The sequence below is a fragment of the Abramis brama genome (assembly GCF_963993115.1).
Source record: "Abramis brama genome assembly, chromosome: 22".
NCBI lineage: Eukaryota > Metazoa > Chordata > Actinopteri > Cypriniformes > Leuciscidae > Abramis > Abramis brama.
Window position 1 is genome coordinate 17,411,867 of NC_139984.1, and position 25,306 is coordinate 17,437,172.

The 25,306-nt window shown below is 36.9% G+C and overlaps 1 protein-coding gene across 6 annotated transcripts in view; it reads left to right on the forward strand.

The window, feature by feature from the left end:
• kcnab2b (potassium voltage-gated channel subfamily A regulatory beta subunit 2b) overlaps positions 1-25,306 on the forward strand; it is a 69,225-nt gene that overhangs the window by 19,278 nt on the left and 24,641 nt on the right. For 2 of the 6 annotated variants that reach the window (XM_084100000.1, XM_084100004.1), the window contains exon 1: positions 15,446-15,745. The exons of 3 other annotated variants lie outside the window; for them this stretch is intronic. In XM_084100000.1, coding sequence (XP_083956126.1) covers positions 15,537-15,745 — 209 coding nt within the window. In that variant the 5' untranslated portion in view covers positions 15,446-15,536. Of the gene's footprint in view, positions 1-472; positions 612-3,706; positions 3,994-15,445; positions 15,746-25,306 lie in introns of those variants that run through there. One more of the 6 variants, XM_084099999.1, reaches the window with a different exon arrangement.

Genomic DNA, 25,306 nt, shown 5'->3' on the forward strand with positions numbered 1-25,306 from the left:
AGAATATGTGCACTTGAAAACAAGTAGTGACATTTGCACAGCCACAGATCACTTTTTTGAGTTGACATTTTCGTTATTAAATAATTGCTGCACCTTATTAAGAGTTTATCCTATGTGTGCCGAACTTTCCCATGTGTACATAAAAAAAAGACACACCCCCCCCCCCCCCCCCCCCCCCCCTACCTTGAACAAGGTAATATGCTTTTTCTTGTTCTTCATTTTGCTTGGGATAGCTGGGTTGTGCATTTAAATTTTATACTCGAATGAAACCGAGAACAAGCAAAAATGGCTTTTAGTACACTTTCTTGTGCTACAACATCAAAGCCTTTTAGAGCAAAAGTTGTCCTGAATAATTCATGTTTGCAGAGCATTCTCGCGCTGTGATAGGTGCCCAAAACATTCACTGTGACATTTGCCAAAGTGGGTGGTGTCTGATGTTTTTGAGGGGTGGAGCTTTTTTTTTTCTGTTCACTAATTGTTAAGGCTCATGTTAGAAAGACACTCGGTTTAAGGAGGAAAACGACAGTCTTTTTTAGTGTGGACCACCATTAAGTTGTCAGATGAGCAGTGTAGTGCAAAATCCATACGTGACTCGCCCTCCGAGGAACCGGGTAAGTACAAGTCTGGTACTTTAGCTGAACATGGGTCCCGCTTGAGGTGATGTTGCATGGTGATCCTGCTCATGCCCACAGTCTGCTCGCAGGTTAGAGGCATCAGTATGATGTGGAAACAGAGCAGGGTTTAGATCCACATACTGTCTTGGTCTGCTGTCAGCTACTGCACCATGATGTTTTAGTTATGAGAGTAAACAAGGCAGGTTTGCCTCATACTGAGTCACTTTTTGTCCTCTGTAGAGAAGATATAAGATTTGCGTGGTAGAAAGATAAACTAAGCTGTGGAGAATGAGCAGAGGCTGTAATGTATAGATGTGGTGGACTGTGTGTAGATTTTATATCTCTTTCTTGATATATTTGGTGATATGTAGAGCCTGATGCTACTTTTATGATGGAAGAGGAGTCGTTTTGGAGCAGAAGTGACTCTTCACGGGGCTAGAAATTCAGATGATTCGATCTGAACAAGCATGATTGTATACATGGCCCATAGATGCAGTCCTGTGCTCAGTGACACTAAAGGCATTTTGTGACCGGTGTTGATTCTGATGAAATGTCCTGCACTTAATTTAACTGTCAAAATTACTTGCAAGAAACCATCTATTTTTAATGTTACGTGGAAGTTTGTTGAGTCAATTATTAAAATATGTTCTAGGGATACAGTTCTTTGCACAAGGGATCCTGGAAATGGATTTACGTTGTCATTCATCATAACCAGTCAGTTTTGGTATTGTTTGATCAGTGACTATTTTCAGCATGACTTATGAGAATTGCACACCATCTTATAAATATTTAGATCTGTAATTAGTTGAATGTTAATCAAAGCCAAAGATAAGCAGCATCAGACCACTTAACCTGTTTTATATATATATATATATATATATATATATATATATATATATATATATATATATATATACTATATTCAGTACTGTGCTTAGGCACAATAATATTTTCACCCAAATGTGAAAAGTGTGACTGACACACAAAAGTGTGTCAGTAGGAAATATCAGTTTACATTTCCAAACATTCCTTTTGCCTTTAATTGTACATTGAAAAAAATGATTCGTTGAATTTAATAATTGTTTTTATGGTAAGTGGTTGCACACAATTGATTTTAGCTACATTTAAACAAATGCATTAAGTTGAACTTAATCAATTTTAGTTCAGCTTAATGCATTTGTTTAAATGTAGCTAAAATCAATTGTGTGCAACCACTTACCATCATTTTTTTTTATTAAATTCAACGAATCATTTTTTTCAGTGTAATAATCCCGTGAGATTTTTGTATGCACAAGGAGTCTGACAACAGCCGGTATGATCCACACAGAGATCTGATCATCGTGTCTATCTGGGATAACATGAAGAAATAGTTTCCCGTTTCTTCATGTAATCCAAGACAGACTCGATGATGGTGAGATCAGATCTCAGTGTGGATCATACTGGATGTTGTCAGACTCCTTGTGCATACAAAAATGATAAAGACAAAAGCAATTTTTCCTCTACAGCAAAAGTTATAAATAAGTGGCCATTTTTTGGGGGGTAAAAATACAAACATGCCTAAGATATTTGCACAGTACTGTATACATATGACTACAAAAAAGGGTGTTTCTTCTGCTATAAGTACTTTTGACCCTGTGGATTTTAAATCTTTTAAAACACAATTTTCACACACTCTCTAGATTATCACATTTGTCAACTAACAATGAGACTTTCTTTTTTTTTCTGAGATATTATTTTTTTTTTTACCACCACAGTGTCATTTCCAACAATTAAATATTGTGTTTAGCATCATTCTGTCGGACTTTTTTCTTTTTAAAGCTAATTTCATAGATATAATTATAATTAATACACAAAATGAAATGAATGCATTTTCACACTTTTTGAAAAATGTTTGCGGAATTTGCTAACTACAGCTTGACTGAGATTATTTTTTATAACTTTGACATTTTTAATGTACCGATTTTTTGTTTTGTTTTTTAGTCTTCTCACAATCATGCTCTTACCGTGTTGTCTCTTTGGAAACCAAGTGCACTAGTAACGTTACAACATTTATGGAGGCAAAAATTGTTCTGTGTGGTGGAAATGACACTACAGCAGAAAGCCAGCAATACAATTAAAATGATTTATATCAACTTTTAAAAAATGGGTATGAATTATTTTCACACAATAAATATTAAAATAGATTGTTTATTTCACTACTTGTAATAATTTTGAACATATAATAATTTATATTTTTATGGCAGATTTTAATAGTTTTAAAGAAATTCTAAAGAAATAAAATCTGTAAATAAAACAAATTCCAAAAATAAGCGATGAAGGCATGATCATTTTAATGTGATCTTGATAAAGCAAAAAAAAAGAAAAAAAAGAAAACAGTTCAAATGTGTTACATTTTTGTAAAAATCAACCCCACGGTCATAAAAGTGCCTAAAGTTGAAGAAATATCCATATAGACGCATTTGACATTTAGGCCTCTGTTTGTGCTGACTTTACTACAAGAGAAAAGTACATCATGTATGCTTTTAAGATTCTGGCCTTTGTTTGAGTCAGTGCCAGTCTATTTTTTGACCGTCATACATTAGGAGGCAGATTTAACAGACTGGATGCTGGATAGATTTGGCATTCGGGTTCTCCAGAGCACCTGCGACAGGCCTCGCGCAAACATTCTTCACGCATGCCTGAATGCCCACTCATATCTGTTGCTTGATCACGCATGTGTATGGAAGAGTTAAAGTCCCAGTTTGTGAGCACCTGAATTATTGTACAGATCGTCCGGTTTAAATTTGTCATCGTATTTGAGTCCCACAGGGGAAGAGGGGCCCGGGAGGGTGACCTCTGAATGCAGTGCATGGACGTTTGAGTACGGTGTTGATTGTCATGGGCGGCGGGCGCTATTTAAAGCAAAGGCTCTGACCTGCAACAGTCTGCTGGTCTCTGTCATGCCGCTCGCTTCACTCCTGTGTCTGTGAGACCCTGTTACCTGGACGCAGGGCATGTTTGGCACTCACAGAAGCAGTCTGACTGAGTTGCGGGTCGGGCACACCGGCCGCAGCATCAGTCGCCAACACAGTGTCCCCTCCGAACCCCTGCAGATCCCCAAGAATGGACCGCCGGGGAACAGCGTGCGAAGGAGCAGCAGCATTAGCAGCAGCAAGATGCTGTCCCTGTCCTTCAGCGAAAGCATGCGGAGCGACATCGACCGCTACCTGTCTGACCAGGGCCTGTACCCTTTGCGGCAGGGTGGGGGGGAATTGGGTGAGATTAGGAGTCTGCGAGAGGTGCGGGCGGCCGCCCAGTTCAAAAACCTGGAGGACTTTCTGAGGACCAATGGAGTGTCGCTACAGGAGTCCATCTCCTTCCAGACTGGCATGAGGTACAGGTAAGGGCCGGAGAGGGTGCAAGTCTTGCTTTGTAGTTTGGGATTAGCTTCACGAATGATGATTAGCTCGATGATTGATGCTGGATAGAAATTGTGCCTCCCAAATTAATCAGGGTTGATCATTATTTCAAAAGATATGCTTTCTTCATTGATAAGTTATTGGTGTTTCAACCAGTGGTGTTATCATAACCATCAATAGTATTTTGAATTAGCTTTTATTTTTTAGTCAGTTTATGTGCTTCTGAAAGATAATGAAAAATGTTGCCTTGTCAAATAACTTACGTTTTTCAGCTAATATTTATATTATTTTATTTCAGCTTTTGCAAATGCTGAGAATGAATTTATAATAGTTTTACTGGTAACACTTCCCAATGTCCCATTAATTAACATTCGTTAATGCATTATCTAACATTAGCTATGAGCAGTGTGTTACAGTATTTATTGATCTTTGTTAATGTTAGTTAATAAAAATACAACTGTTCATTGTTAGTTGATGTTAGCTCAGGTTCATTAAACAATATTAACAGATACAACTTTTAATCTGAATAATGTATCAGTAAATGGATAATAGGATTTTTCATTTTTAGTCCATGTTATCTAATGCATTTAAATATAACGTTATTGTAAATATAATGTTACTGTTAAGTTTTACCATTTTAGTTTTAGTTAACAATTACAACACTCCTTTCAACCCATCTTAAAGTCCATCAAAGCTGGTCATCATTTTGCCACCAATCTTCATGGTTATCTTACTGCATACATAGTCCCCCAGTTTCGCAGGCAAGGCTTAAGCCTAGTCCCAGACTAAAATGTATGTTTGAGCTGTTTTAACTGAAAGCAACTTGGACTGATATATCTTAAAATATGTCAGTTTTTGTAAGCCATTGTTTTGTCTCAAGATGCACACCAGTAATGTTGTTTTTTTTCTAAGGCATGATTATAAAAGCTACTTAAATGTCCTAATTGAACTAAGGCCTAATACTTGCTTAGTCTAAGCCCTGTCTGTGAAACCGGGCCAGTACCTCTTGGCCTATTAGTCTATTGGTTGTCACTTTAGAGGTGTAATGGAGTCTGTTGTGGCCTGTGTTGTGTGTATCTGAGTCACCCGAAGAGAATAGCAAGTGTTAAGCAGAGACTGAAGTAGGGTCTGCACCAGCTGTGCGACTTGGATTAAGTGATTTGCTTTTATAAGCCATTGGGAGGGCACTGGTGGCCTGCTGGTATGGTGCTTGGGTCTTTTTCACATGACTGTCCCTTCAACAACAGATCAGACATATTAATATATCAGTCAAAAATGATACTTGGTATAAGTGTTTTTGTAAGTGACGCATTGCTAGTCATACTTGTTTTAATGCTGCAGTGGGAGCACTTTACGGTTCAATTCATTAACATAAAGTAATTCATCATAGGAATAAAGAACTAACCATTTTTACAACATTATTTATTCATCTTGGTTACGGTTAATGGTAACGTTAAGCGTTAAGGGCTCAGTTATTAACATTACAGTAGTTAATGCATTAACGTGAACTAAAAATGAGCAATCAATGTTTTACAGCATTTATAAATCTTTGTTAATGTTAATAATAAAGTTGTTCAGTGTTTGTAATATAATACATGAATGCATCATAATACATAGAAAATAATCTATAAAAAATGTATATAACATTTTATAAATATAAAAATGATCAAACTTAAATAAATGCTGTACATGTTAGTTCATAATACCTATTGCATTGCTTAATGTATTCATTAATGTTAATGAATCAAATCTTATTGTTAAGTGTTAAAACTGCAATCATAAATCATTATTAATTTCCCTGTAAATTTTATGTTGTGTTGTTTTCCAGTGATGCTTTTGGATGGTTTTGAAATTTGAGAGGCAGGACGTGTTTGCACTGGCGATCAGGACAGTTGGTGTTTTGATAAAGGGGGTGTAGAATGTCGACTGTCTGTGTCTTCCCTTTTGGGTTAAAGATTGTTCACTGTGGGACAGACAGATCATCGCACAGATGATTATATTACAGAGGATAATTGGCAACTATTGGCAGTGGCTTTAAAAATACTAATGGCAAAGCAAAGGTAACATTTACCACAATCCAGGGCTGACATTTTACACCGAATCATTTCATAATACTGTTGATATTCTTAGGCTGGCATGTTGTTGCTGAATTGTTGAAAGCAGTTGTCTATTTTCTACCTGCCACATGCTCTCAGGTCACGCATCTATATTGGTCTATTTAATAACTAAATCCATCATCAACTTCCTTTACCGTCCTTTTCGCCTGTGTGGATTAAAATAGTCTCTATGTTGTCATGTCTAAACGATCCCAAGCCCTTTACTAGCAGTTATCATATTTTACTTAAAGAATGTTATTTGGACAGAATATACGGCTTCTTTTAAACCACTGCAAATGGGGAAAATGTGCATTTTGGGTCCGGATAGTGTAGTCTTCTACAAGCTGACTCTGTGCCAGTTGCGTCCACCAGATGGCAGAAATCGCACATCATCTTGACATCACACGTGCTGCTACGGTATGTCTGTGTCTGTCAAAGACAGGACTAGTGAGTTCATTTGTCAAGTTCAATTTTCATAGAATTACTTATTTATAACCCTTACTGAGATGACATTTTTATGGATTTAAGACATTCGGTCCTGCCGTGATTCACTGTTTGTCCCAGAATCCCACCGTAGTCAGATAGCACAATACAATTTAGCAGTCACCCCAAGACTCCTGGACTTGAATGTAATCTTTTAACCATACAAGAGTAATAATTAATAACTAATTAAGTGCAGATCAGGAGGGAGTTGAAGCCCCTGTCACTATGTCTCTGTCCTGCAGAACTAATGAGGCAAGCCTCTTTTCTGCTCTACTTCCTCTTCAATTAAAGGCCACCGCTCATTCTGTTTCTTTGTTTTTCCTTCTGTGTTTCCCTTTTATTTTTTGTGTGGCATTTCCCCGTAGGGAATGAACTCTGGATTAAACATGCACTTATATAATGTAGCCTGGGTTATACATAAATGCATGCATATATATATATATATATATATATATATATATATATATATATATATATATATATATATATATATATATATATATATATATATATACATACACACACACACACACACACACACACACACACACACACACACACACACACACACACACACACACACACACACACACACACACACACACACACACACACACACACACACACACACACACACACAGTGAGGGTTAATATTAACATGAATTTCTTGTCTTTGTATTTATGTTCTCTCTGAGCTGCATTAACCGCATTTGAGAATGATCCAAAGAGCATCTTGTACTTCAATGGAAGAAAGAAGCAATAGTAGAGGAGAATAAATGCATTAACATCCTGCAGTCTGGCATAATCTCAGACTAATTGGGATAATCATATTTTGGAAATAGGGCTTTCTGCAGGCCGATACTGAGCTAAAGACAGACCCATTAGACATGGTTCACTGGGCCTAGATTAGACGGTGCTATAAAACTGCCTCGAATGGAATGGATGCCATCACATTTAGTCTTCCCTTTATATGAAAGTTAGCTTTCTGCATAAAACACTGTGCATTTGAACTAAATAAGTTATTCTGTTCAAAACTGATCATATAGTCTGAAACGGAGTGAAAAATGAATTTGAGTGCAGTATGCACTCCTGGTTTTCATATAAGCATTTTTCTCACCAAGATAAAATATGCAGACCTACTTTATATGAAGTGTCTAACTACTATGCACTAACATTTAAATTAATCATTTGCACTTATTGTGTACATACATGTTTTTACTTATATTTAAAATTATATTTATATATTATAAAAAAATACCTGCATGTAATTATGTAATCTGTCATAAATTGTTGTAATTACATCTCTAATAACACTGTAGACCCTACCCATACCTCATATCTAAACATTGATCTATTATATTCTTTTGTTCTGTTCAGTAGTGCTGGCGCCTCCAGGTTTGCCCAGTAAAAGGCCAGGCTGTATGAATTCAAATTTAAAGAAAGTGCAGTTAGCTTTTTTTGTGAGCGTCTGGAAGATGGAGCGATGGAGCAATATGTGAGAACCGCGGGCGCTGTAGCAGTGAATTAAGCTGCTCATGCAGCGTAAACTTGAAACGGGAGACCCAGCATTTTATCCTTATAACTATAATAGAACTTTTGTGGGGTTGAGTTTGTGCAGATCCTAGCAATCTTTCCCTAAATGTCGGGAATTTGACTTGCAGAAGTTTGTCTCGCTATAAATACAGTATGGTCGAAAAATCTGCCATCACTAATCAAAATGCTTCTATCTTACTTTTATCAAATTTATAAATACATTTAAAAAAAGAAGAAAAAAAAAGTGTTATAAGGTGACATTTGCTAAATAAATACATAAAAAAGACTTTCACGTACGAAACAATGAAAAATGTATTACTTGTAAAAATTTCTGGTTTGTTTTTATCCTCATAATATAATATAATATAATTAATATAATATAATATAATATAATATAATATAATATAATATAATATAATATAATATAATTTATACTCATGTGTTTATACTCATATAATGTTTCCCGTATTTACATTGAAACTTCTTATATATGCACAGAATGGACAAAGGGGGGCCTTAAAGTAAAACAAAGTTAAGAACCACTGTTTCACATCATAAAATGTATATTTTCAATATGCTCTCAGACTTTTACACCTCTCTCAATGCACCATCTGAACATGTACTTATATGTTAAGACTATTGAACCAGAACAGATGTCTTAAACCTGTAAGGTTTTTCTTTATTCCTACAGAGCTGTGATTGCGCTTTTGTGTGCATCATTAGAGGGAAGAAAGCTCATGGAACTGCAGTTTTCTGCAACATGATCATTTTAATTTGTTGATCATTACACTCTTCATTTTCCTTGCTTTGCAGGCCAGCTCAGCACCATTGAGTTGCAGCAGCTGGTACTGTATATGTAGCTGTAATTGCTGTCAGTGTTTTGCTGCAGTAATTGCAATGCTGTCCACCTGGTGTGTTATTACCTGCTCAGGCTCTCACACATCAAATACTACTTTTTTATAAAATCCAGTGAGGTTTACATTTTCCCCTTTTCTACGCTTGTCTGTGCACGTGACTCAAATAAATATGTTTGTTCCACCTATAATCTCTGAAACACTCATGACAGCACACAGCGGTTGACATTGAGAGGCAAAGCAGCTGCTCTCTGCTACACAGAGTTCGATTTTGCATTAGAAGTCTTCTCGCTTCATCATAAGTGAGTGGTGGGGATGTTACAGTCTAATGAGATATAGCTTATGTAAAAAGACAGCTTATATTAAATATATTTCTTTATGGATTTCGTTCTGAGTTGCGCACTATATTGGCAGGCACATTTTCTGAGAAGCCTGTGCATGCGTGTTTGTGTGTGCACTTAATTCTTTTTTATGTCATCAGGATTGCAGAGCTTTAGGATATGTTGAGTCTTTTACAGTAACCTCCAGGGCTCTGACAGAACAAAGTTATAAATATGCATGAGAAGCGACTTTATGAATACCTCCTTGTGTTTTCCTCCTTTTAAAAGAAGTTGATGCATTATACTTTTTTAATCCTTGTAAAGATTTAAGGTTACAATTTATATGACTGTATAAAGAAAGAGTGATTTTTTTTTTCATTTATTTTTTTAGGTGCCTTTTTGCTTTCATTAGTTCGTTTTAAAAGTATAAATATTTTATGTGATCTCTCAGTTAATTTGAGCACATAAAAACATTTTTCTGTATGTTTGAGTCATCACGACTGATCTGATAAAGTTCTCGGTTGATTCCCGCTGAGAATCCTCAAGCAGAATGAGCTGGCACGCTATTTTGTTCCATTCTCCTGTACTCAGGGCTTGAGCGCTCTCAGCTCCTGGGTAATTCAAAGCATTAAAGGGATAGTTCGCACAAAAATGTAAATTCTTTTACTATATACTCATTTGGTAACCAAACAGTGGACAGAGTAGCCATTAACTTCCATAATGGGGGGAAAAATACTATGGAAGTCAATGGCTAGGTTACCTGTCTGGTTACCAACATTATTTAAAATATCTTATTTTGTGTTCAACAGAAGAAAGGAACACCATTAGGGTGAGTATATTATGATAGCATGTTCATTTTTGGGTGAACTACCCCTTTAACTGCCACAAGTAATGTTCAGGCACTCATAAATTCTGTCTTACAAAGAGCTGGTAAAGGTTATGTGTACTCTATGAACCGCTTAACTGATCTGAAGACACATTTACCACTTTTTATCACTGATTGTGCTAAGGGACAGTCAGTTCATCCAAATATATATATTTTATTTAGTTAGAAACACCTGTGCTGTGGAGCACAAAAGTAGAATTATTTTAGCAATAATATCTTTATAATAATAATAAGACCAAAAAGTATTATGTGTTGGTAGCTTATCCCAAAAGCAAACAACAAGTGGTGATAATATAGCGTACAGTATATTAGCACAGTTTGTTGTTTGCTTTTAGGATCTGATGGAGCACTTGGACCCAGAAACGCTTAACAAGCAGATTCTAAGTCTTCTGAAGTCATTTGATTGGCATATTACTTAGCATATAGAATCATGAGCCTAACCTTTATGTCCATAGCGAAATATCAGTTGTCCTGACAGTGATTCATCTTTACGGAATCGTTAAAATATTGGTGTCCGGGACGGCGTGAGTCTGGAGACTGTATCGTACACCATAGGTGCGTCCTATTTGCACTACTTGTGCACTATTCTATGCCATTTTAAGTAGTGTGAATAGTGTGCTTACACTTAAATTTGTCAGTCTACGGTTAATGGTCAGCCGTCACTGAATAATCGCTCAATTTTTTTTTGGTTGGAACAACATGAGTAAATAATGAATGAAAGTTGGATGAACTACTCATTTAATCCACAAAGTTGTGAATCTAATGTGGATGCTAGAGTTGTTTGTGCTCTGAGAAGAGAGCCGGAGCCCTGCGGTGAAGCTCACTGTGGAGAGACTGAGCTCTGCTGTGAGGTGGGAGATGATTGAACGGCTCTGGAGGATTTTCCAGAGCTTAATTGACTGTGGATAAGTGTGGAGTTAGGCTTCTAATCAAAGGTAAAAGGAGGGAGAGCTTGACAGTTTAAATGGAGTAGAGGTGTTTGAAGTGCCAGAAGGTTAAATCAACGAACAATGGGAGATTATTGCTTTCAGAGACCTATGACCCCAACCAAACTCCCAAATTACAGGGCATCTCCCTTTAAAAGAAAGGAGGATCTCACCAATTTTTTCATGTTTCACGATGAAGTCATTTTATGTTCACACCGTTTATACTTAGTTACTATGCAGTCTTTCATCTAATTTCTCATACTTGTGCCAGGGTTTTTAGTGTGAAAGCACTGCCTTTAAGTGAAGAAAGCCTATTTATGTTTTAGCTCTAATATTCTCTCTCCATCTGTAATTTTTAGAGGGTTTTGGGTCATGACTCTCACCTCCAGACTGACTGCCTTTCTAGGCGATGCAAATGCCCCCACTAAAACAAGCACCCTTAACACAGATCCAAACACACAGCTAGTGCACGTGAGCCTTCTCTTTCTTAAGTACACTTTACACATCCCACCTCTCTCCTTAGAAAGGTCACATCTCTCCTGCTGTAACACTAAGCCTCATACTCAACCTTTTAACACATAATGGCCTGCAGCTCTGGTTTCCATTCAGTAATGATAATTCAATTACTGCTTGTGCACCCAGCTGCAGTGATATTTAAAACTCATCTGTAAATCTAACACTGAAACTACAAGCAGCGACGACGGATTTGATTTACAATGGTGTATCGGACTGGCAGGAGGCTAACAGGTGCTCGTGAGGATTGCAGTGACCTGTTAAATGTACAACTTGTAACTTCAGGGTTAATCCCTGCACATGGTCACAATGACACAAATACATTCGTGACCATGATAAACTTTAACATTGTTCTTACCCCCTTGTTTATTCACAGTAAGTGGACTCTTTTCCAGGAAGATCACATTGCACTCCTGGAACACCTTAGAGCTTAACATTTTTTTAGGGAACAATAGCATCATTCAGTAGATTCCCAGAGCAGTAGTGGTGTAGTGTGCTAGTGTTAATTTTTCCATTTTTTTTATTTTTTATTATCTTCTTTTGATGGAAGTATATCTATAAATGAATTTGACAAGAAAATGTGAAATTAAACCCAATATTCAAACATTTTATGTTTATTGAAATATATATTAAAGGGTTAGTTCACTCAAAAATGAAAATTCTGTCATAATTTACTCTCCCTCATGTCGTTCCAAACCCGTTAGCCTTTCGTTCATCTTCGGAACACAAGTGGAGGTATTTTTAATGAAATCTGCGAGATTTCTGTCCCTCCATTGACTGTCTACGCAACTACCAAACATTTTCATAGACAATATTAACACTGTGAAGAACCCCATTGAAGAGCCACCAACTCATGAGCTCTCATTGCATTACAGCTATTCGGTCACTTGATATGCTTCTCTGTTTGTGTTGATGTTGTGCTATGAGTCGAATACATAATCCATCTCTTCAGCGCAAACATTGCAGTCTTTCTTTTAGCATTATATATAAAACACTATTTTTTTTGGTCTTTATTTATGTGTGCTCCATAGGCCATGTCAGCTTAGGTTAACATTGCCATTAAAATTTTCACAATATTTCAGTGTGTCATGTTAGCATGTCTGGATCTAACAGCTTCATGTGCAGTTGCAGACGGGGTGACTCTGGTTGCCAGCGGGTGGAGTTTACATATCTAAAGACACAGAATTTCTTATCTCATCTCAAGCCTTGATTTCCTGTCAGTTCCCTCTCTCTAGATCCAGCATGATGAAAGATGCCCGAGTTCAGTATCCTTTCTGATATAAATGGGCCGCTGCTTCGCTCAAGCCTGCTGGCAGAGTCTTTGTCCTGAGGCTAGCGAATGTCAAAGTGCCATTCAGGAAGCTCTGTATGTTCACTTAAGCCATCTGTCCACTTCCTTTCAACTAGAGGTGGGATGACACACATTCCTCTAATCCCGAGTCCGTCACTCAGTGGTTTAATGAGATGCGTTAGGAAGCATGCTTTAGGCTCAGTAATGTGCTAGAGATGCGGGAATAGCGTGTGTCATTTGTGTGTCAGATTATAAGAAAGCTCATCTCACTGTTTACGGTCTGCGGGACGTTCACTCGTATGCGCGTTCAGACACGCTCGCAATCACGCTAAGGACCACGGCAGTTAGCTAAGACTACAGAATTGTACTTTGTACTGTTTTTAAATCTTTGGTTTCCCCTCTGATATCTGACTTACAGCTGTGTCTTATGATTTGCATGTTTCTGCAAATACTATGTAGATGTATGCAGAAATTTTGTTTGTTTAACTATGTAAAAATCCCTGACAAGAATTTTTACTTTTGCTCATTTTAATTGTGTCCTCCAGCTACTAGTGTCATGCTACATTTAAAAGACACTCTTCTCTATAGTGGTCGTAATTAATAAACATCAGTGTGTTTCATATGCAGTGTCTATCTGTCTATCTTTCTTTCTGTCTGTCTGTCTGTTGTTCAATCTATCATTCTATCTATATATCTATCTGTCGTTCTATCCATCCTTTCATTCGTTCTGTCTGGCTGTCTATCGTTCAATGATTCAATCTATCTATTGTTCTGTCTATCATTCTTGTGTTCTATCTATTTATCTATCTGTCTGTCTCTCGTTCGATGGTTCTATCTACCGTTCTGTTTGTTCTATTATGTATGTATGTATGTATGTATGTATGTATGTATGTATGTATGTATGTATGTATGTATGTATGTATGTATGTATGTATGTATGTATGTATGTATGTATGTATGTATGTATGTATGTATGTATGTATGTATGTATGTATGTATGTATGTATGTATGTATGTATGTATGTATGTATGTATGTATGTATGTATGTATGTATGTATGTCATTCTATCATACTATCTGTCTATTGTCAACCTATCCTTCTATCAATTGTTCTACAGTTCTATGTATCATTCTACTTAGTTCTATAATTCTACATATATCGTTCTGTAGTTATATCCACATCTTTCTATCTAAACTTAAATGTAGCATTTTATTTGTAGCATTGTAATCAGTGGGTAATAAAATGGGTCCAAAAGGAAAATGTTGAATAATTTTTGTTTCTCTATACTGTTATTTTATTATTAATTTAAAAATCACTATCTGTAGTCTATATTATCCAGAAGAATTTTGAGTATTTTTTTAGTCAAGAATATGACTTATGCATGAGAACAAAATTCTTGAATGAAATTTAAGGCATCTGCTGCAAGAGAAGTCATCAGAAATGAAGGCTAGTGGACAATCTGCATTCTGCATACTCAATTATTTGTCATGAATATTAATGGTCGGTCAGACTGCATAATAGACATTACTACATTCCTATGCCCATAGAGCTGCAGCTGTCATGTGCACTGAAGTCACTAAAGTCTACTCATGTGAGAATTGTACTCCTAATTGTACTCCACAGTATATTTTGTGATAGAACAAGTAGAAATAAATAATAAGAGGACGCCACATCTGCGATTTTTAGCAACTCTTTTTAACATGTGACGGTCTCAAACCAGAATTGTGTTTGTCCTCGGACATTCTGTCATGCGTAGGCAGTGTGGAATATCAGGTACGAGCTGATCTAACACTATAGCGTGAGATTAGACCTTCCCACTTTCTCTCTAGTACACACACTCTCTCTCTCTCTCTCTCTCTCTCTCTCTCTCATGCTTGCTTTCTTACTCGTCATACTATGCTGTTTTATAAACTCTCTCTCGCATAGCATTTATGCATTTGCTCAGCACACATGACTGGATGATGATCTAAACCAGAAGCCGGGGTATGAAAAGTCACTGTCAGTTAACATTAGGAATAGACAGTTTGGGCGGACAAGAATCAACTGAAGAAAGTGGGGGGAAAAAAGAGAAGGAACTTCACTTACAGTGCAGACAGAGAAAAGCAGAGAAGAGCAGATAAGCGTGTGCTTTGATGTGCTGCAGTGTGACGTGGATGGATGTGGGATTTCTCCCCTGTTCTGTGTGTTGATGTGATTGGTGCCCAGAGTCCATCGCTTCACAGGCTGCTGCTGCCCTGGAGCCAGAGCGCAGGAATTCACTCTCACAGAGACTAGCAAACCATGCATTGAGACACTTATTTAAACACGTTTCACACACACAGACACCACATGGACAGATACACACTCTGGCAGCACTTCAAAGCAATAACTGCACTTGTGGTTAAAACAGAGTGTTGGGCTCACCTTTTTTGACACCTGCCACATCCATTTTGACCTTTTTAACAGCATTTTCTTCAGGTTTTGGGAAAAGTGACTTTTTCATCTCATTGTTCTTGGGAAGAAGAAACTTTAGTCGTTGAGGCAACAGCTTGGTGCCTCCTGGGAGATTTTAGGACTAGTTTCTCTACGTAGCATCAGCATCCTCACTGTGGTAAGTCTGTCTGCGGGAGCTCGCCGTCAGCATGCAGGTGTCGTTCGTGTGCACGGACCACCGAGGTGTTAGCCGCAGCACCGAGGATCGACTGAACCGGCAGAACACCAACAGCCCGAGTTTGGGGACCAAAAGCAAGTTCCGCGCCGTGGCGATGGTGGCCCGCAGCCTGGGACAACTGTCTGTGCAGAACATGCACTCCTCTGGTGACCACTGCTTGAGAACTGGCATGAAATATAGGTAGGTGAGAGGAGGACTCCAATAGTTAATGTGTAGAACTTTAACCCTTCTGTTCTGTTGCTTGTGATTTTGCTCTGGTTTAGACTGTTTAGTCGTGATTTGAGCAAATACTGTACAATGCTTTCAGTGTCACCGAATGTTTTCATTCTGGCTCAGTCTCAAACAGAAAATGTGACTCTGGGGATGTGATTTGTTATGTAGGGTCAATTTGGTTTGAAGGGCAACACACAGTTTAAGAATATCTGTAATGTTAGTTAGTTGGTTGGTTAGTTTGTGGGATTCATTTGTTCATTGATCTCTCATGGCAAATTTAGTAATTGTGAATGTCAAGAGGTAGTGAGTTAGAAGCATGTTTTATCATACCGTATTTTTCAGGATACTCAATTAAAAAATTTTCTCTACGTTTTCTGAATTAAAATGTAATATTACAAATAATTAATTATGAGTAATTGATTTGCTTTGACTCTTACAGTATATACATATCCTACTCTACTGTTGAAAAGTGTAAAGTCTCTTACACTCACCAAGGCTGCATTTATTTGATCAAAACAGTAGAACAGTAATATTGTGAAATATGATCACAATTTAAAATAACGGTTTTCTATTTATATTTTAAAATGTAATTTATTCCTGTGATGGTAAAACTGAATTTTCAGCAGCCATTACTCAAGTCTTCAGTGTCACATGATCCTTCAGAAATCTACATCAGCAAAATATCTCTGAATTAGAAATTAATGAGAATATTTTAAATAATGAAATAGTGAGTCATTGATTTGCTTGGTTGACTTTTTGTGGCATTTTATATTATTGGCTCCTTTCTTATAAATATCATTTCTGTATTGGTTATTGTGTGATATTCGAGTTTTTTTTTGTATTAAAGAAATATTAATTTTATAATCCATTTCCATCTAACTCTCAGTTGTAATCTTTGTATGTAGAAATGTAATCTTTAACACATTTCAGTATGAATAATCCAGTTTTTCTGCTGTATCCATTTAATGCTGTACATTATGACGTTGTGATGCCAAAATTCACTTGTAGCATTGACAAACCATTTATTGGTTGTCAGCCATAATTAATGGCTTATCTATATCAGACAGAATTCAGAATGCATCTCTACTCTTTTTAATCATATTATCTGCAGAGGTGTGATCATATGGCGTATTGACGCCTCTAAAGTTAAAGATCAAGTCTTTCATTTGACTAATTGATTGAATTTGTGCAGACATATTTCTCTGCTCTCTCGTTTCAGAGGAGAAGGTAGAGATGGAGGTTTCTGTTAGTGCCTGTTAAACCCATTAGCATGTTCTCTATATGAAATGGAGATGCAGTGTGATCATGTTCCACTGCTAGCATTATTAGGAGCATAGGGTGCTCTCTCACTATCTCGAATGCAGTGCTCATGCTGCCCACGGTCTGCTCACTGATAAAATAATAGTGTGCTCTATTCTTTAACTAAACCCACCCTCCCTCCTCAGTTTTCCATACTGCAATTTGTGTAATTGTACATCAAAGGCACTTTGTAGCCGTGCAAGGTAACAGAGTGTCTTCTACTTCCTGATTAAACTAATGTGTAACTGTACACCTGAGAAACTTCTATCTCTCGCTGCGCTGCTACCAAATGTCTTGGCTCTTAAAGCGGATTCTCCCATTGAAATTAAGTCTTTGATTATTTAAAGCTGTAAAAATGTAAATGTTGTGCCATAGTCATGAAGGCTGAGTATGTGAAATGAGGCTTATCATTTTTTTTTGGATTGGCTTTACATGATTTATGTCTTGTAATTTTCATTTAATTTACCTGATCATAATTATGTTTATATTGATTAAAAAATTATATTTACACTACTCTCTTCTACACACACTGTATTTAATGGTGAATAACTTACAACTTTGTTGTACAATAATGCAATGAATCTTTTCATGTACTTTATGGATCTACTAGTAGGATTCACAAAAAAATGTATTGATTTTATTATATAAGTTAAACATTATACAGTAATAAGGAACTATATAAATGCACCTGTATATATGTTTCTTTATCAATTTTTTTGACTCATCACTTTTTGCTATATATATTTTTGTCTAAATATTTTTCATTTAAATTCACTGAATTAATTTCTGCTGTTATAAATCTGACTTTTCATTCATTAATCGAACTTCATAACCCATTTTTAAATAACCTGTTCATTTCATCACATGCTATGATGAATTAATTATGCAGACTTTTCATAAATTGGACATTTAATTACTTAAAGGGATAGTTCACCCAAAAATGAAAATTCTATCATCATTTACTCACCCTCATATTGTTCCAAACCTGGATGACTTGTTTTTCTGTGGAACACAAAAGAAGATATTTAGAAAAATGTCTGTGTTTTTGTCTATACAATGAATGCCAATTGGACTCCAACATTCTTCAAAGTATCTTCTTTTGTGTTCTGCAGAAAAAGGTTTGGAATAACATCAGGGAAGAGTAAATGATGAAAGATCTTTAATTTTTGTGTGAACTGTCCCATTAAGTTTGAATTGGTAATATGTTCACATCAGTGCTGAAATTGACACAATCGCAATTTTCCTCTGCAGTTGACAGCAACAGTGCAATGATGCTGATTAATAGAAACAGGCAATGAATGAGTAACATGGTAACGTGGAAGCTTCTCCATGTCTGATGAGCCAACATGAAATTTTCCCCCGGCATACTGTGATGAGGATGAGTTTATGCAAATGCACCTGAGGCAAGTGAATACCAAGAAATACAAGAAACATACATGCTTATGTGACCTGCGTCTGTTGTGCTCTTACATTTGTGAATGCTCACTAATGAAATATCATGAGCTGATAAATGCAACCTGGAGGGTTTTTTCCTGTGCTGTCCCATTCTGTGGTGTGTGTCTCTCTGGTTGCTACACTTATCCCTCAACTAACATCAAAGCTCATGTGCCTGTTTTGTTCAGACAGAATGAGAAGGATGAAGAGGGTTGTGTTGAGGCATTGTGTAAGCGTGTGTCTCTGGGGCCGGCAGAAAGAAAACTGAAGTGGTGATTACATAAATGCACAAATGGGCTGCAGTTTCTGCCTGCTGTTCCCTGGGCAGTAAACAGCCGGATTTCTTTAGTCTGGCCAGCCAGTTATGCAAGCTACTCTTTATTTGTCCAAGAAAAACCCATGAATTCAATGTGCAATCTTGGGAAGACCCCAATGTGGAAGAGGATGTTTCTAAAACAGGAAGTGTGCAGTGCTGGATTGATGGACTCAATTGACTAGGTTTAAAGTATACTTCAGTTTCGATGTACATGCTTAGTGTGTGCGTATAACTGAACGTATAGCCTTTCAAAGTATGCTCCATGTGATGCAGACGGTCGACACATGGGCAATAGAAAGTTTTATCTTTGTCCAGTGTGGTATTTCTCTCCATAAGTTATAAGTGATAAAAATGTATTTTAAACTAAGTTGTGGGTATCCCTAACCCCCTCACACAAACACTTGTCAGAATGGCCGATTGTTGTTGTTGTTGCCTCTCGATCCAGTATAGTTGTTGTGAAACTACGGCCCGGGGCCAGTTTTGCTACCTTAGGGCTTTTCACACTTGAAATGGTTTACCCCGGGTTATTCTAAACAGAATCCCAGGTTTTATTGCTTCAAGTTTCACACTGCTCATAATTTACCCAGGGTTACCCAATTAATCCTGGGTATTCCTATACTGATGTTTTGCACTGTACAAGCCTAAACCCAGGGTTAACTTGCCTATTTTGCGGTGTCAGTTTTCCGTCACCGTTTGACATTTGTCCCCTTAAATGCTGAAATGATTGTTTATATACAACGCGCAGTGTTTCCGTGACTATCAAAAGCATGTGAATATGAGGCATGCAATTGGCTATCAGTTGCAAAGGATCTGACCTTAACATTTTAACTCCTCAGAGTTTAACATTGCACAAGTTTGGCTCCGCAATGCAGGGTTTCATTACCCCGGGTAAAAAGTGGTGTAATCCTGTTTCTAAATTACAAGTGGGAAAGATTTGTTTTTCCGGGATTGAAAGCGGTTTTTAGAACGACGATAACCCAGGGTTAAGCACAGTGTGAAAAACCCTCTTGTGGACCAACTAATTAGCAGAAAAAATCAAGATGCATATGAGCTGAGCGTACGGAGTATGCGTGGTTTAAAATAATATTGGGTTTTTAAACTAGTTTATACAATAGCTACTTTGAAAAAAAGTTGGTAATTAGCAGATTTGTGGATAATTTTTTTTTTTTTTTTTAAGAAATTAACTATTGAGGCAGTGCATAAAAAGCATGGTCATGCCTTATAATAATATATACAATAGCAATTTATATTCAGCAGTGTTGGTTTTGTGAAGGTAAGGCTATTATGGTGGCAGATATGCTACGTGCTCAAATTAAATATTTCTTCAGAAATGTCATGCAAGACCTTCCTTTTTATGCAGAAGAGCACTCAGAAGGAAGGTTAAGGAAGGTTAACAACAACAAAAAATGTAAAAATGTTCTTCCACAAGTAAAGTCAATTTTGTGCTTCAACCACAAATGTCGACAGAGGGTCCAGAATTCTGTAGTGCACCTTTTTTGCTGTTTGCTGCATTGTGTCCTGCACCTCTACCAAAATTTGGGCTGAATGTGTACACTTTTTTTTCTGGATAAGTTATTAATCCATCAATAATCCAGTACAGCATTGTTTCTGTAGTGACTCTATCCTCTAAATTCATCCATACACACTCCAAAACCATTTCTTAGCAAAGATGCCTAACATGCCATTTTTCATACCCACATTGTGATGTTTTGGCACCCCATGTGGAGTGTTTGGGCAGGGAAGAGTGGCCCCCTGTGGATAAGATTACTCATTTTGATAAAATGCCCATGCCTCCCAGGCAGTATCGTGCCTGTATTCTCTATCGAAGCGTAGCCTGCAAAACCCTTGTTGATGCATCCTCCTCCTGGTTTTCTAACTTTTTCTTCTAAGAATTTTGTATTTTACTACCTTCATATCCGTTCTTTACCTATTCACCATATCACCCGTGCCCCCAGCCTTTGTTATGTAATGCTGCATACCTTCCTACTCTTCCACTTAAAGTCTTTTTTTAATATGATGAAACGGTGAATATACTTGCTTCTTATCTTGCCTGATTGGATCTTGTTTGAAAGATCAGGCTTGATATGATGAAAACATTCTCAGAGGGATTCCTGGTGGCTCACTGTACATCAAATGTGTGTTTTGAACCGTGTATCCTTGTTCTTATCCTCTGAAGCTTGGGGTGTTTGCTCATCTGCCATGCTAACGAGCTTGTATGTGTGTGTGTGTGTGCGTTCTTTAATTAAGACATCTGCTGTCTGGGGCAGCCATAGGGCAGTAGAAGAGATCCAGCTAGTTTTTTGTCCCATCAGTTTTGTATTCCAACTGAGCTGAACCATGCTGTGTTGTGAGGGTCAATGATGAATAAAAGTGTCCATGATAAATAACAGGAAACATCTTTTAAAAGTCTTGTTTAAACCACATGTGCTAAGTTCTTAAAAAGTGTCCATGATAAATAACAGGAAAACATCTTTTAAAAGTCTTATTTAAACCACATGTGCTAAGTTCTTCTCTCTTTGTATTCATGTTGGTTTCATTTAATTTTGAAAAACCTTTGTACCATTTTCAGGAAAAGTTTCAATTAATTAACTCTAAAAATGTGTTATGGTGTAACCATCACAATAAAAAGTTTAATATTAATATTTAATATTTTGATATTAATATAACACAAAAGATAATAAAATATTTCTTGAATAAATCTGAGTATATAGATCTTACTGATTCATTCATTCTTTTTAGATTAAAGTAAAAAGTGTGTGTATATGTACTAATATATGTACTTATATATATATATATATATATATATATATATATATATATATATATATATATATATATATATATAGCTATGTTGTTATTATTGCTAATAATAAACTCTAATTATCGCTAAATGGGCAACAGTGAACAACAGCACTGTCCAGTTACTACATCACCATCTACTGCTGTGTTAGTGTAGGTAGTAGCGTGCTGCATTAAGAGACCCATTTTGGTCTGTGGTAAATGCCCTGTCGACATCCATTATCGAATGCCAAAGATTAGTGGAGCCGGCCTAGCATCTCCCACACATGCAGTCTCAGCCAAGTGCAGCTCTCTGGGGTGTTACTGAGCAAGTTTCTCCTCTCAATGTGAACGTGCCTTTTAAACGCCCATATGCTGCTGAGTAGTTTTGCTGCCGTTCACCTTAAAAGATCAAGAAAGCTTGGTTTGTTTAAAGGCATGGTGAATTATTGATTGCAGACTTCATGTGTTGATTGATTTAGTAATGGGGTTTCCACGTGTGCTGGTAGGAAGCAAGGCAAGCTCTCTGACTAATACGCTATACTGCTTTACAGTCATAGCAAAAGTGTCCAGACATCCTGCTGTACTGTATTCCAGACAAACATGTATAAATCAGTCAGCAAACTGAATGCAGAAAATTATTCAGTTTAAACTGCTTGTTTCCGATTTTCCATATATTTAACTGGTTCAGGTAAGTATATGTAAGTATTTTACCCAAAGTGACTTCCAATAGACTTACACTGGGCAATCTGGGGTTAAAGTCAACATGAAATCAAAATGGACAATTCTTGTTTTTTTTGTGGAATGTTGCAGTATGTATTCTAAGTGATTTATCTTTGCCCATCATTATTAAGACACATCTTCTCTTCTCTGATATTGTGTTTACTGGTGCGAGGACAACCTGTCAATCACATGAGATCACAGCAGTAGCAAACCACAAAAATCCTGAATTCCCAATGGACAAAATCAAGTTCTGCCCTAAATTTTTCTTGTTCGAGAAGTCTTTAAACTCAGATATACATCACAATAGGGAAGACAAGACTATCGCAACTTGTGTTTCATGCAGAATTTAACCACAGCATTACCTAGGGCTGCACCCATGTTGTCCAGCTATCTTCAGCTCATACAGTTGAGACAAACAATCCATCGAGCAGATGACTGGACATGAAAGCAAGATGGAGCATTACAGTAACCTTTAATTGCATAAGACTTCACCTTTGAGAATCAGAATATAATTAAGGGGGAAGGATTATGAGGGATACGTTTTTAGTTGGTACGCTATTAAGGAAACCCCAAGTAGTGAATCAATGAGAAAGCCTTTAAAAGTTAATTGCTTTTCCAGAAGATCTCAAAAGCCGTACGAAGAAATGGAGACCAATTTCACAGTTTCATAAGTGTTCTATGGGGTTCAGGTCTGAGCTTTGTGCAAACCAATCACTTTCTTCCACACAGAAGTCAATGAGCTTGTTGTTATAACAGATTCTACTGTAAATGTGCTTGATTTTAGAAGTTCACGTTTGGTATGATGTGACTTTTGAGTTTGTATACAGTTACAGAGCTTGACATTACCTTTTTTGCTCACCAGCCACTGTGGCTAGAGGTTTTCCAAAGTTACTAGACACTCAGCATTTTCACTGGCCACAATTTTGACATCGATACCATAGGTAAAAACTGCCTTATAGATATTTTTAATATTATCTTATAATTTGGCAGCCAGTATATTAGGCTGCCGTCACTTTAAGACCTGAAACACAGACCATTATACTGTTTTATATAGCTAATATACTTCGCTTCATGTGCATGCACTTTGGGTGTAAGCACAAAATCTGCTGGACTGAGTAAAATTATGCGCAATACGCACAGTCCTATGATGAAATTCAAGACCTGTAACACCAGAGCAAGTGAAACAAGTGAGTGAGGGGAAGCGGGTTTGTGTGTAACTCGCTGTCGGAGAGATGAGAGAGCGAGAACGCGCAGCTGGTATTGTGTATCCTGTAAATCTATATTTTTTACAACACTATATTCCACTTAGACTAGTTTATTATTTCAGATGCCTTTTTAAAAACTACAATTGAAAAATTTATATTATATAAAATTCAGCCCGCCAATGTGGCTAGTAGGAGTGACTGCATTACACGTCACTGCTGAAATACCATGCCTAGTGTCAAGCCATGTACATTTGTATTTTATCAATTGCAGTTTTCCCATAATTACTACATTTTGCTCTTAAAGCAGTAGAACAAAAATATGTGTGATCAATGGAGGACATAAATGTCTTTAAAAAAAAATTAATTATAGCAACATGGCTTGAAGTTTTGCTGAGAAATGTGGTTCATGTATTTTAAAAAAAATATTTTTTATTTATTAAAAATGGTTGGTTGGTAGGTAGGTTTGTGGTTAGGTGGTTAGGTAGGTAGGTGGGTAAGTAGGTAGATGAGTAAGTGGGTGGGTAGGTAAGTGGGTGGGTAGGTAGGTGGGTGGGTGGGTAGGTAGGTGGGTGGGTGGTAGGGGTGGGAATCTTTTACCATCTCACGATTCGATTCGATTTCGATTCTTGAGGCCACGATTCGATTCAAAATCGATTTTCGATTCAAAAAGATTTTCGATTCAAAACGATTCGATTTTATTCATAATGACTTCTAATCAGGTTTCTGATCATGATCTACTCTCATCTGCTTTGCTATACAGAATGACAAACATAATGACAGACATTAAAGTGTCTTTTTCACATTTATTAAGTTCAATTCTCAGGGAAGTGCCATTTATCAAAAACATTGAAAAAATGTTTTTACTTGGTACTTTTAAAGCAAAGTATTTATGATGACCCATAACGAACTTACTTCTAATACTTCCTATATTAATTTTATTAATAAAACAAATGGAAGTGATTTGGCAAGTCAACTGTAAGGTTACATTTGCCAGCATATGTCCCAACATTGCTGAGAACCAACAGGAAAATAAATGTGTGCTTGTACTAGCAGCACACTTGTAGTAAATTAATACAAACTTCAGCATATTCTGAATCTCTAGCATAGTAGCATTTAATAATAGACTTCTAACCAACATCCTCTTGTTATTTCTAATTAGCAATATAATCCTTCATACAAAAAAAAAAAAAAACATTTTGCTGTAGCAAATTCACAAACAGTTTTCGTTCAAAAATATAGAATTATGTACCAGAAGCTATCATAACGTATAATGCTTGTCAGACATATTCTGAATAATTAGTAACATACAAAGTCGCTCTTGACTTATAGTACACAACTAAATAATAAAGAGTTATGACTTGAAATGTTTGCTGTATACCACAATCAAAAACAGCTTATACAAAGAAAGTGAATGAACATCTGCAGAGAGTAACTTACAGTCAAAATGTAACTTTTTGTGACTGGCATTGCACATTTGGCGCTTAGCCATCATGCGTCCGTTATGTGCGCGTCTCTGTTATGTGCACGCCACAGAATGTCCGCGCACGTGCACGTCCGCTTCAGAGTTCCGCCTTTTGCGTTCCGTCAATGTTACGTTATTAGAATTTTTTTTTTTTTTTAGAAAATCGATTTTTGACATTTGTGAATCGATTCAGAATCGTCCACGTCCCGAATCGCGATTCATCTAAGAATCGATTTTTTCCCCCACCCCTAGTGGGTGGGTAGGTAGGTAGGTGGGTAAGTAGGTAAATCTAAATCAGTTTGGTTCTATTG